This window comes from Pan paniscus, chromosome X (assembly GCF_029289425.2).
Source record: "Pan paniscus chromosome X, NHGRI_mPanPan1-v2.0_pri, whole genome shotgun sequence".
In the NCBI taxonomy this organism is placed as follows: Eukaryota; Metazoa; Chordata; class Mammalia; order Primates; family Hominidae; genus Pan; species Pan paniscus.
In genome coordinates this window covers 51,470,471-51,484,678 of record NC_073272.2, presented here as the reverse complement: position 1 = coordinate 51,484,678, position 14,208 = coordinate 51,470,471, and the positions used below count along the sequence as shown (strand labels likewise).

Genomic DNA, 14,208 nt, shown 5'->3' with positions numbered 1-14,208 from the left:
GTTCCCAAATGGCAGAAATCTTATGAAAAAACATGAAATGCTTTATAGTGATCAATTTTTCGAGTTGTGACAAGAAAACTCGGTGGAATCACCAAATATCCATGGATTAAGAAGGAATTTCTCAAAACCTGTACTTGGGACAACCTGACTCCTGGGTTCAGGTGGTCGTGAGAAAACCAGTCAGGAGCTGGAAAGGCTTAAGAACGAAAGTCAATCTCGACCTGACTACTCAAGAGATTTGCTTGGTTCTAAGAGGAGGAAATCATGAACTTGGGAGAGAATGGGGCAGCTTAAAAAATCACATTTCAAATCTGGAGTCCAAGCAGAAATAGTAAGAAAGAAAAAAAAATAATACCTATTGTGGGTTGAAGAAGTGACTCACCAGAGGACCACCTACGAGAATCTCTGGGGTTGGACAACTATTTTTTTAATAAGCTCTCCACGTGGCCCTTATACAAACCAGAAATTGTGATTCCCTAATTTAAATGATACACAGCAACAAGTTAAAGGCAAATGACCTTGGCAAGTCTCTCTGAGAAGTTTTCATGGTACTTCAAAAAGAGAAAAGTGGGGAAATTCTCTTGCTAAATTCAAAAGAACCTGTGCCATAGCCATAAGTACCATCTATTACCTATCACATTAAGTTAATGTCCCCAGTTTGAATTTAACTGGTCTTGTGGTTTTGTTGGAGTTGAAAGCATAAGTTTACTTTGGTTTTATGGTTGTACAAGATCAATAATCACAAGGAGTTTACTTTGTATGCTTCAGTAAACACTAGGGCTCTGAGATTTTTTTCTTTTATTCCTTTAACAGAAAACCATTTACTTTTCTTAGTTATGAATATCCTGCATTAAGGAAAAAACCATAAAAGAGAGATTATATGGGAAAGGAAGATCTTTGACATTTATTTTGCCACCTTCCTCCAAGTTTGTTTTCACCTCTCTTCAGAGGCATTTATATCCCTTTTAGCTGTGAGGATCCTTTTCGACTATTTACTATAGTAAGATAAATCATTAAATACAATTTTTTAAATTTAGGATAAAAATTATGTGCAAGCACCAACATGGCACATGTATACATATGTAACAAACCTGCACGTTGTGCACATGTACCCTAGAACTTAAAGTATAATAAAAAAATTATGTGCAAGATGTCTTCAAAAATAAATTTAAAAATGAAACTCTATATTGCCAACAGAAACCAGATTCAGTCACATCCAGGGCTGAAGAAAGGAAAGAATAGAAAGAATATGTATCTTCAATTTCTTCCCCTGTATTTCCTAACACTTACCCATGTGCCATCTTTTGTCTTACCTCTCGGTGCCTATCCCGGTCTCGAGACTTCTCTCTCACCCAATCAATTGTATTGAAATCATCATAGGTCCCTACACCAGGGATTGGCTCCTCCAAGAAGTCCATGATCCTATTTGAAGAACCTATTCCTCCACCATTGTACGACTTGTCCTCTGTATTGAACAAGAAACAGACATTAGTACTTCAGAAACTCTTAACATTTTTAATACATTCTTTTTGGTTCCAAAAGGTGGGCCCTTAAACTATAAGATGACTACAGTTGGGGTTGATAAAGAAATACAGTCACCTGGTAGGAACATCCATTACATTCAGAGGTTTCTGTGGTGTAGGCACAAAATGATGAGTGGCTAAAGGCAGTGTGAATGGAAAGCAACAGATGAGAGTGACAGTACAAAGAGAGACAGGAGTTGGTGTGCAATGGGAAAGGATTTATGAAACAAAAGACAAAAAGGAGGTTGGAGCAGCTTAGGTATTTCAGTTTATGGAAGGGAGACAAAAGGGTCAAAGTCACTTGCAGCCATATCACATCAAGAACCATTTTACATTTATAAGGCAATAATTAAATCCTATGAAGTGGTTTTTGCCTGACTGGGGACTCCAAATAAAGCATGTGGGCCTCTTCACGAGTTAAGTTGGCTGGAATGTACAAATTTCCCTTCAATAGGTATAAGACTTGATCTCTGATGTAACAGGCTTGTAGGAACTCTAAGTATGTCAGCACCGTCTAAGATTTACAAGCAGAGATTTAAAGAACAGTGTATGATTCAGTGATGAAATGTCCCTCCCTGATCCTTCAACTGCAAGAAACATATCCACCTGCCCACCCATCATCGTCCCTTATCTACTTTGCTTTGGGTACTTCTATTACAATTACTTTTGTGCATGCTTTATCTTCCTTTCTAGACTACAAGCTCTTTGCTGGTAGCCTGATGTCTGATTCATCGTTTCCTTCTCTACAGTGTCTAGCACATATCCAAGAATCAGTATATATCAGCTGAACCAAAATTTGTTTGATGAACGGTGGGAATGGGGGAGAAAGTTTTAAACTCACAAGCTATACTCACACAAGGCTTAAACTTGATTCAAAATATTTCAGCAACATCATCTGATGGAATAAGATTTTGCTATTAAACACAAAATACAAAACAGTACTGAGGAATCTATGCAAATGCACACTGGGGAAAAGTGCAGAGTAATGCCATCATTTAATTCACCCAGCCAAAGCTCACATTTGCAGCACCAACCTTGGCAGGGACAAGGCTTCCTCCAGACTGTTTGGTAATGAATCCCTCTGCAGAGGAGGCCCAAGTGGGCCTGAGCTGACTCCCTCTCCTCCCATCTGCATCCCCATCTTCACTGTAAACTCCAAACAGACAACTTTAGCAATCTCATGGGGAAAGTTTGAAGGAACACCCCAAGCTGTACTTACAATTGGTTTACCAATTGTAAGTCTTCTGAATACCTAAGTCAGCATGCCTTTCACAGGCAAGGTGCACATTTGAAAGAAAAAGCTCTGCAGAGTCCAAATCATCTGTAGGGTGGGGGCGGGGTAGGGGTGGAGTGGAAAAGGTGAACAAGTTAATCTTAAAACCCCAACCAAAGTCCTTTCCATATCTTCATTCGTACCTGACTGTAAAATGGATGGCTGCTGAATCACCAGCCCAGCATTTCCTATCATGTCAGTGTCATACTGATAAAGATGAAAGCTGATGTGTTTCTTGAGAGCTTAGAGGGAAAAAGCCAGCTAGGAAATGAGGGCAGAAAGAGGATAAAGTATGTGTGTGTGGAGGTGGGGGAGGGCAAGCTGTTTCAATTCTCAAGTCCAATGCTGACATGAACACATGACACCAAACAACCAGATATTTACTTTTTAAGGCAGGTTAATGCTCCAGTTGAATTTGCTCTGGTTTAAGAGTTCTCCTTTCAGAAGGGGAAAAATAGGATTTTGTGAAACTGATTTTAAAAATCATCTGATAGCTATCTAATGATACACTATATATCAAATGAGGCCCCCACCTTTAAGGATATTAAGGCAAAATGAAGATCTGCAACAGCTTCTAGCAGGAAAGAAAGAATCCTATTACATCACTAGGTAACATGAGCACCGCATCATCCCCCTTTGTAGTCCGGTTTCCTTAGAAACGCAATTGTCAGGCCCCTCTCAAAGAGCAGGCAGTGATTAGAATCCTACAACAGACTGCTTGCAATTCTCCAGACCCCCTGCTCCCGGGGGTCATGCTTCAGTCCTTGGTCAGGCTCAAGTCTGCTTACCTTCAATCACAGTTTTCTTTTTTTCTGCCTCAAGGAAGAAATAACCTTGGCAGCCCGCATTTGGTCATTCAGGTTGGGGAGCTTTTACAAAAGAAGCCCCAGTCTGAAGTGCTTTAGAAGGGCACTTGCTGCATTCTCTGCCTTTCACAGCAACAAACGCCACCTAAAGAACTACCAGTGTTCCCTGGCGGTCAGAATGTGATGTCACTGTTGGAGTCATGTGACCAGACCTTTGGACCAGCCTGGGAGAAAGGAAGATTTTTAACCGGGCACAGAAGCCTTAAAGATGTAGTCTCATCTAAACAAATGCCATCAAACTGCGGGCAGTCGGGTCAGCTCAGGAAACCTGGGTCCAGACAAGTCTTAGTCTTCATTTAGCAGAAAGTCCAAGAAGGCAAAGTAGAAATATCCAAAAGAATTTAGAGTTACAGGGGTCCTAAGTATAAAAGGGAGAAAGGCAAATATAAAAAAGGTTTTTTAAAAAATACACTAGATAGCAGCAACGTGGGTAGTCTCACAAACCTAATGCTGAGTGAAAGATACCAGACACAAAAATGCACAAAACATTCATTACGATTCTATGCCTCTAAGTTCAAAAACAGGCAAGCAAGTTATATCATTTTAGAATACAAATGTAAGTGATTACATTTCAAAGAGAAGCAAGGAAATGGCAAAAGTAAAGACAGAAGCTACCCAGAGTAGAGGGCTGCCATGTGGGAGGGGCACATGGCAAGGGCAGGGCTTCTGGAATGCTGGTCATTTTTCTTGATCTGGGAGGTGGTTTACCTGAGTGTTCACTTAATAATTATTCTTTAAACTGTACACATGTTTTATGCTTCTTTATGTACAAATCATAATTAAAGCAAAACGTGAAAAACTAAACTTCATATGAACTTACTATACAAGGTCAGTTCTTTAACAGCACCTCATCACTTTGAAAACCCAGAGTATAGTCAAGAAAATGAGTTGTTTCTGAGTAGTAATGCTCTACGCAGAAAGCAACAACAACTCTGATACTCATTAATCCAACCTGGATGAAAGTAGCTATTTTAGCCTGACAATAAATTCACTATGATGTTTCCATGGTTTTAAAGGGTTGTGAAGGCTATTTTAAAGCAGGTCTTAATTAATTGTGCAATAAGGTCAGTCCGGTAAAGAAAAATAAAATTGCTATCTCCCAACTCCCTAAATTGGGAGGATTCCCTAAGGGAACCCAAAGGACAGCCACTGTTAAACATTAACCCAGTCACAGTGTGCTGTAATAACTGGACCCTATGTGTAGAGCTTTGAAATAGTATTACTTGCATCAATTCTTAAGGTTCGATACACCCTGAAATGTTAATACAACAAAACCTTATGAAATGTGAGGCACTGCATGGGACCTGTATGCTTTCAGTTCATCATTGTTATATTATCTCACTCACTTGATGAACTAATCTAGCATTAAGGAGGAGGATTGAAAATGAAGTGGCAACTGACTGTATTAAGTGGCCATGAGCTACATTGCTGTAAAAAGCAAAAGCCATTTGTGGCCCAACTGTGACTGTCTTATTCGATTAAACTTTTAGAAAAGTATGTCTATCTCATTCAAAGAGGGTAATGTGCCTAACCTCTAAAGCCTCCTTCCAAGTTGTTCGTTAGTAAACACAATTTTACCTGTAACAGTATCTGAAGACCACTAAAGAATTCACTTATATTATCTAGTATGATTTATATTATCTATAAGATTATTTCACACTTTAGCAGCTATAGTATTTAGCAGTCGATTTAGCAAAGATACTATCTTTTTTGGTACATAAAAATATATAGTTCCTATGGATTGCATAGCTGGTGCCACGTTATTGACTTTTAATGAAAGTTCATGTGTTTTTCAAATGCTTTATCAGCACTTCCAAGGAAGGGACTTTTTTTTTTTATTCCATGTACAGTTACTTCCTTTGAGAACTAGAGGGCTGGTGGCTATGATTCAGTCCTCATACTAAAACAAGATTTAATTACAATTTAGATTAAGAAATGAGGCACCAGTATCAGAGTTTGACATGCTTTATTTCTTTTATTCTTTTCTACTCTCCATTCCTTCTCTGGCAAACTTACCATCTTTAGTGTGTGTTCATTATACAGACTGCCCAGTGTAGGTCAATTGATATTATTGTGAAAATAAGATAAAGAAATTCTTACCAACTTTTAATGCATCCTATGATAAAAACACAATAATAGACTATTTTGAGATAAGCAGAATTCTTTCTGAAACACTGATCTGACCAGATCATTTCCCAATTTTTACAATGCCAGTGGCCCCTACAGCAATATTTTGAAAACTTTTAGCACATGAAGACCTCTAAATGGTTAACTGACACAAGTGCGGACTGTGAATTTAAAAATATTCATCATATTTTTAGAATAAGAAAAACAATATATTTTAAAATGTATAACAATGATGATGATGACAGCCATTGCTACTATTTTAGGTTTCATCAGTGAAAAGGTTTAACTTGTTCACACACTTTCATCAAGATATCTATAGCTGACTTGATGACAAACAGCTTAAGTCATTGGTCATATTCCACATCTAGCTGGTTTCTTTTCTTAGCATTTTTTAAACTTAGTAGAAAGAAAATAAATTTTTAAAAATTAACTGTCAAGAATGGCAACAGAAATGATCTACCCATTAACTAATGATGCACAAAGTAACAAAATGCAAAAGGCTTTTCAAAAAAACAATGCATTAAGAGCTAAGCTTCTGGCATGTAAATATGCTGCCAAGGAAGGCAGAGAAAAATTAAACAATGAGCCTACACATCAGGTTGGGGTACTTAGGTGAGTCTAGATTTTTGTCTCTATAAGAAAAAAAAAAGTAAAACTTATCTCAAATTTTGAAGGCATAGTGAATGTTATATATAAAATAACTTAATGTTCTAACAAAAATTATTCAAGTTAAAGTACAATTAGATCTCAACTTGAATGATAGAACAAAAAGCCCCCAAAAGGCTAATTTGCATTGCCTGAGTCCAGGAAAAACATACAGTAAACCAGTCAGAGAAAAAAGTCAACATTGAAACAGCTTTCCCGTTAGGGTTATACTCGGATCTAAAGACTTAACAACAGGTCTCTAGAAACACACTGCTTGAATGAGGAGGCATATAAATGAATGTATTTAACTCAGTTCTCATTATGGAAATCACTGTCTAATTTTTTTTTCTAAAAATCACATGATGCTTTAAACTGGAAAACCCCTTAAAATACAAGAAAAAAAAATCTGTTGAGAATAATGTTTATTTAAATCCCTAACCAATATGCCATTAGAAATTTACCTAGGGGGCTGAACAGTAACTGATTAAGTGAACTAGTTAAACACTAACAAAAACACAAGAGGAAAAAGAATAGGAAGAAATCTCATGCGCAGACCCTGAAGTACTGCTTTAGTAATATCACAGCTGCATTAGGGCTCACTAATTGGCAACAACCTAAAGAAATAAATAAGCATTCAAAGAAATGGAGCAGGGCTATTGGTATATATCACAGGACTTGAAAATAGTCCCTTTAAAAAATGTATTTCAGTTTTACAGGGATATATTGTATTTTTGCAAGGCTGGAACCAAATGTACAAAAAATTCAACATTATGCCTAACACACATCAGCAGATATTCATCCTGTGGTCATTTAAACTTTACTTGCATTCAACAGCAAATACTAAGACCCTATTATATGCCACTTCTTACTTCCATACCCGCATCCTGCTTCCCTTCTTGTACTGGTTCATCCATTCTAGATCTGCCAATAAGTCACATAAACTCTTTCACATCCCATTTCACCTATTTGTCTGATAGTACATTACAGCGGAAGCCCTGATAATTAATCAACATTTGTAGGAACTTTCTATCCAGCAACTTGTGCCTTCATTTTGCTTCTATTTTGTTTTCCCACTCAACTAAGTCCAGTGGCCGAAAAGCAAATGTAGTTGGAGTAGCCCTCCCATCTAAGTCCGGGATAGAAACTATCCAGGAGAGTCCGGGATAGAAACTATCCAGGAGAGTCCGGGATAGAAACTATCCAGGAGAGTCCGGGATAGAAACTATCCAGGAGAGTCCGGGATAGAAACTATCCAGGAGAGTCCGGGATAGAAACTATCCAGGAGAGTCCGGGATAGAAACTATCCAGGAGAGTCCGGGATAGAAACTATCCAGGAGAGTCCGGGATAGAAACTATCCAGGAGAGTCCGGGATAGAAACTATCCAGGAGAGTCCGGGATAGAAACTAACCAGGAGAGTCCGGGATAGAAACTATCCAGGAGAGTCCGGGATAGAAACTATCCAGGAGAGTCCGGGATAGAAACTATCCAGGAGAGTCCGGGATAGAAACTATCCAGGAGAGTCCGGGATAGAAACTATCCAGGAGAGTCCGGGATAGAAACTATCCAGGAGAGTCCGGGATAGAAACTACCCAGGAGAGTCCGGGATGGTATCTATCCAGGACCACATTATGCTTTAGTATACTCTTAGTTTGACCCCTGGGACACTTATTCAGGGCAGCTATTCTGTTGATATGCATCTGTATGCCATACCAGTTTGCTAAATACTGAAATACTTCAGTAGCTACAGATAAATAACCACTTTTTCCTTAGGACTCTCCTCCCCCACCTCACCCTACCCTAGAAACTCCTGAACTTACCCATGATCCAGCGGCTGGAATACCAGGAGGCTCCAGGACACTGCCCCAGTGCTATGTCTGACAGCCAATATCACTGGGCAGTGCCTGCATTGTTTTGAATCTCATCCCTGCACTCATTTCATTTAGTGATCCACTGCTTTGGTTCCTGTTCACAGCAGGTTAAAACTTGAAGGTGTCTAACACGCAGGAAGGACAACAAAGAAGAAACTCTATCCCGACTCTGCTGAGAGCTAGACAATAAAAGGGGTGGTGAAGGATGTGGGAAATGGAACTGCAAGAACCCCAACAAATCTATGATATTGAAATGAAGTTTGAGAGTTATGAGAAAAATACAGGAAGGTTGGGCATGGCAGAAAGGCATAGGGAAAGCTGTGGAGACAAGCATGAATTCAGATTCTAACACCTCCTTCTGACTCTTTATTCCCAGTGGATACAGCTCCATCTTTACTGGGTTGTGGCTATTTTCTTGGGGTGTATCTCTTGTAGTCCTCTTATTCCCAGCATCTGCTCAAATCTGGAAGTTCCTGACTCAACTCACTTTCATGACCAGTGGAACCAGGGTGCTAACTGACAGAGTTATCAAAGTAACCAAAACAGCATGAGGACTTTGGCTTGGTATCTGCAGGCTCCCACTGGACTAAGATGCCACAGAAAGCAATGTAGCAATGAAGTAAAGGGGCTAGATTTGACAAAGTTGCTGAGAGGGCTCCCCACAAAAAGTAAACAGCGCCCCACTCCCTTACTTGTTCTTCATTCCTTCCTTCTCAATTGTACACATTTATGGGACTGACAAGAGAATGGGGAATGTGATGGGTAGGGAGACACTGCCCTAAAATGCATATTACATACCACAGGGTTGGGAAATCCTTTGGGTAGCATGATCCTGCCTAATAACTTGTAATTATTGTTTTAGAAGCAGCAATTCTCCAGTTCTTCTGTCCTAAGTCTACATTGGTTTCTATTAATTTCCAAAAGGAAACTGGGCACACAAGACTAGCAATTATTCTTTAGCGGGGGGAAAATTTCAAGACAGAAAATACCAATTGTGAGATTCTCCTTGGATTCATAGGAATTGTGTGATGTCATGGACAGAAAAATAAGTTTCAAAAAAGCATATATATATATATATATATATATATATATATATATATCTCATGTGGGAATTAAAGACACAGTTGCACCTGTGCACACCAGTGTATGTGTGTTATTCATTGCAGCACTGTTTGTAGTAGCAAAAACCCAGAAACAATGAAAGTATCTAGTAATAGGGAAATAGTGCAAGCAAAGAAGTAGACTGATGTGTACTGAAATAGAAATGTATTCCAGACATATTATATGAAAAAAGCAAGTCACAAAATAAGCAGAATATGTCTTTTTTTAAATGTGTGTCTGTATATGTGACTGGATAGAGAAAGAACTGGAAGGATCACACTGAATTCTTTTTGGTGGTTGTCTCTGGAGTGGGAAGAACAAGGGAGACTTTCACATTTTAAAAACCTGTGTATTGTTTGAATCTTTTATAGTGAGACATATTTATGTGTTATATAAGTGATTTTGAAAAGAAAAAATACTAGCAATGCAACTGGAAGAACAGAGACAGGACATTGCAAGGAGCAGACTTATGTTCTGGGAGGCAGATTACTGGGATACTTGTGGACAAAGTAGGTGATAGTTTCTGGTCAACACTAAGAGGGAAAGCCCTGAGAGGAAGAACGCTTATTCAGTTTTTAAATAAGAACAAAGTGTGATCAGACCTATTATCCTGCAGTGAGAAGATGTGGATTCCAATCCTAGCTCCATAACTCACTAGTTGTGTCACCTTGGGCAACTGCCTTAATCTCTGTGGGTTTACAGGTTTTCCATCTGTAACATGAAGGGGTATTAGTAAATATAATGTTAAGGTCCCTTCCAAATTCATACTGTATCATTTTAGCGATGATTTTTTGTTTGGTCACTCATATATTGGATTGAATGACCTCTGAGAGGCCCTTATCTTTGAAGAATTCCAAATGATATTTTGATTGCACAGCTAACTGAGAATGTTCTACTGGCAAGATCATAAAATGGTGCTACCAATCCTTAGAAAAGCTCATCAGTGAGGTACAGGACAATCTAGTATCTCACTGAGACCCAACATTTCTGGCATGTGGTTAACTACACAGAGCTATACCCATACGGCTACAGTATCTCTGGATTACCTGTTAGCCCCAGATCTTAGAAACATATGGCACATACCCCCTGAAGCATTACAGCAACTGCTTCCTCTACCACGTGTCATGAATTGGAACAAAGTGGAGCCGAAAATATATTTCCTTCAAGAAAGGACCAAAGTGGTTTTATTAAATGAAAATGGGGAACCTCTGGATTCAGCTCCTGCAAGCAAAGAACTTAGAAGTTATTGCTCTCACCCTTACAATAAAAGGTTGGATAAACCAAAAAAAATCAATGATCTTTCTTGGACTCATTGGAGAACTGAGGTTGCAGAGGAAACTGCCACCCCAAAATCTGAGAGAGAAGCTTATTTAAAGAGACACAGCTGAGATCTGCTTACCTGGAGTAGAAATGGCTGCAGCTGGTAGAAACACAAATGGCAACTTGAACAAGCTGCTGAAGGCTGAGTGCGGACTAGCGTGAGTACAAGAAACTCGTGGGGACCACGGTCTTAGGGGAGCTCCCACACCAAAGCTCTGCCTCCAGGAACCCCACCAAGTTCTCACAGTGAAGATCTAAGAATCCCTCCTGGCTCTGACAAGGGGAGGGAAAGAGAAATCATTGTGAAACTTGCCAGATATTTCTCCATAACAAAGGCCTCAGGGGAAAATACTTTGCCTGAGCCTTATCCCATTTGGGAGAAGGACATTCCTCCCACTCCCATGCCATCTAGCCTTCTTATCTCACCTAAAGCAGGGGAACATACTCAACAAGGTGCAGGGCTTCAAGTAAACACATTGGGAATGCTGCAGTCAAAGAAGAGAGTAGAGGGCAGGGAGGACAAAAAGCTATACTACTGGAGAAAAATGTATGAAGGTCACAGCCACAAAACACAGTTCCATCAAACAGTGACATTTAATCAGAGGATTATAAAATTACCACCTCCCCCATACTTCACTACCACCTCATCAGGGCTCCAGTATAATAATAGTGGATCACAGTTGAAAGAGCTGCAAGACACAGACTCTAGAGGAGTTGTCCTCAGGGAAACTCACAATCAAGAGGAGAGACAAAAACAAGCACACTAGAGGAATTTGAAGCCTCTGGCACCTAGATACACCAAACATGAAATACAGCCCAAGTCCTAGCCAGTTTGCTGTAAATCCTAACACAATGGAATTGAGCTATTAATAGAAGCCAATAACAGAAAAATAGCTGGAAAATCCTCAAATACCTGGAAATTAAACAACATATTTCCAAATAACTTGTAAGTCAAAATGTCTCAAGACAAATTTTAAAATATTTTGAAATAAATGAAAATATAATATATGTGAGAAGTAACATTGAGGGATGCAGCAAAATCAGTGCTTAGAGGGAAATTTATAGGATTAAATGTATATATTAGGAAAGAAGATCTAAAATCAATAACCTAAGCTTCCATCTTAGGGAACTAGGAGAAGAAGAGAACAATATAAGCCTAAAGCAAACCAAAGACAATAAGAAATTTAGAACAGAAATCAATAAAATTGAAAAAATAGAGAAAAATCAACAAAAGCAGGTTCTTTGGAAGGATCCACAAAATTGATAGACTACTATCCAAGCTAACCAAGAAAAAAAAGAGCGGAGACACAAATTACCATATCAGAAATGAAGAAGAGGTCATGACTCCCGGTCTCTCAGACATTAAAAGGATAATAAAGAAATACTATGAACACAAATTTACTAACAGGTGAAATGGACCAACTACTTGAAAGACACAAACTACCAAAACGTACACAGGAGAAACAGAAAAATCTGAAGAGCCCCACATCTATTATTATTATTTTTTCACTGATTAACTGAATATAATTGACATTTATCAACTTCTTCATCCAACAACAGCAGAATACACAGTCTTCTCAAGTTTACACATATTTTGTAAGATACACCACATCCTGGGCCACAAAACACACTTTAAAAAGATTAAAAATCATACAAAGTTTGCTCTCTTACCAAACTGGAATTAAACTAGAGATTAATTAATTAAACAAAGAGAGCCAGAAATCCCAAAATACACGAAGCTTAAACAACCCACTTCTATTTTTCCTCCACCTCTATGAAGGTACAACTGACAAATAAGGTGTACACGTTTTTATATACGTATACACTGTAAATTATTAAATCAAACTAAATACATTCATTATCTCACATGCTTATTTTTTGTGGTGAGAACATTTAAAATACATTCACTTAGCAATTTTCAGGCATACAATACCTTATTATTAACTATCATCGTGTTGTAAAATAGACCTGCAGAACTTAAATGTATTCCCTATTATTATTATTGAATCAAAAATTAATAACCTTGCCAAAAGGAAAGCACCAGGTCCACATGGCTTCACTGGTAAGTTCTACCAAACATTTAAGGATAAAATGATACCAATTTTCCCCAATCTCTTCCAGAAAACTGTAGCGGAGAGAACACTTCCTAAGTTACGCTATGAGGCCAACATTAAACGATATGAAAACCAAACAGAGACATTACAAGAAAGGAAAACTACAGATTAATACCTTTCATGAACACAGATGTAAAAATCCTTTTAAAATATTAGAAAATTGAATTCAACATTGCATAATATCAGTTATCTCCAACCAAGTGGAATCCCAACCAAGTGGAATTTATTCCAGGTATGCAAAGCTGGAGCAACATTTCAAAAATCAATGTAATCTACCATAACAATAGGCTAAAGAAGAAAAGTCATATGATATCCATTGACAACAAAAAAGCATTTGACATAATTCATAATTTAATATCCATTCATGATTAACTCTCAGCAAAGTAGGAATAAAGTATAATTTCCTCAACTTAATAAAGAACATCTACCAAAAAAGGCCCTACAGCTAATATCACAGTTAATAGTGAGAAACTAGACTCTTTTCCCCTAAGAGCAGGAACAAGGCAAGGATGTCTTCTCTTACCATTCATCTATTCAACATCTTAGCTAGTAAAGTAAGACAACAAAAGGTAATAAAAAGTATACAGGTTGGAAAGAGAGAAATAAAACTGTCTTTATTTGCAGATGACATAACTGTCTATGTAGAAAATCCCAAAGAATCCTAAAAAAAATCCTGAAGGGGAAAAAACCCAACCTCTTAGAACTAATAAAGACAACATAGTAAGACTCCAGCATATAAAGTCAATATACAAAAGTCAATTGCTTTCCTTATACCAGTAATGAACTAGAATTGCAAATTTTAAAAAGCAATACTATTTACAATAGTCACCCCACCCCACTCCAAATTAAATACTTAGAGGTCGAAATCTAAGAAAATATATACAAGATCTATATGCAGAAAACTACAAAATACTGATTAAAGAAACTAAAGATCTGAATAAATAGTCAATGTTCATGGGATGTAAAACTCAGTATTATCGAGATTTCAATTCTTCCCAGCTTGATCTATAGATTCAACACAATCCCAACAGAAACCCAAGCAAGTCATTTTGCAGCTACAATAAACTGATTCTAAAGCTTCTGTGGAAAAGCAAAACATCTAGAGTATCCAACACAATGTTGAAGCTGAACAGTTGGAAGGCTCACACTACCTCATTTCAAGATTTACCATAAAGCCATAGTAATCAGGACAGCATGGTATTGTCAAAAGAAAAGATGCATAGACGAAGAGAACAGAATAGAGAGCCCCAAAATAGACCCACACAAATACAGTCAATTAATCTTTAAAGAAGGCGCAAAGGCAAATCAGTGGAGAAAGGACAGTGTTTTTAACAACCAGTGCTGCAATGACTAGGCATAAGTATGTTAAA

The 14,208-nt window shown here is 38.0% G+C and overlaps 1 protein-coding gene across 3 annotated transcripts in view; it reads right to left on the bottom strand.

The window, feature by feature from the left end:
• CLCN5 (chloride voltage-gated channel 5) overlaps positions 1–14,208 on the bottom strand; it is a 162,264-nt gene that overhangs the window by 27,854 nt on the left and 120,202 nt on the right. For 2 of the 3 annotated variants that reach the window (XM_003805958.6, XM_003805957.5), the window contains exon 5: positions 1,314–1,465. In XM_003805958.6, the coding sequence (XP_003806006.1) occupies positions 1,314–1,465 (152 nt within the window). Of the gene's footprint in view, positions 1–1,313; positions 1,466–3,584; positions 3,769–14,208 lie in introns of those variants that run through there. The other variant, XM_003805959.4, reaches the window with a different exon arrangement.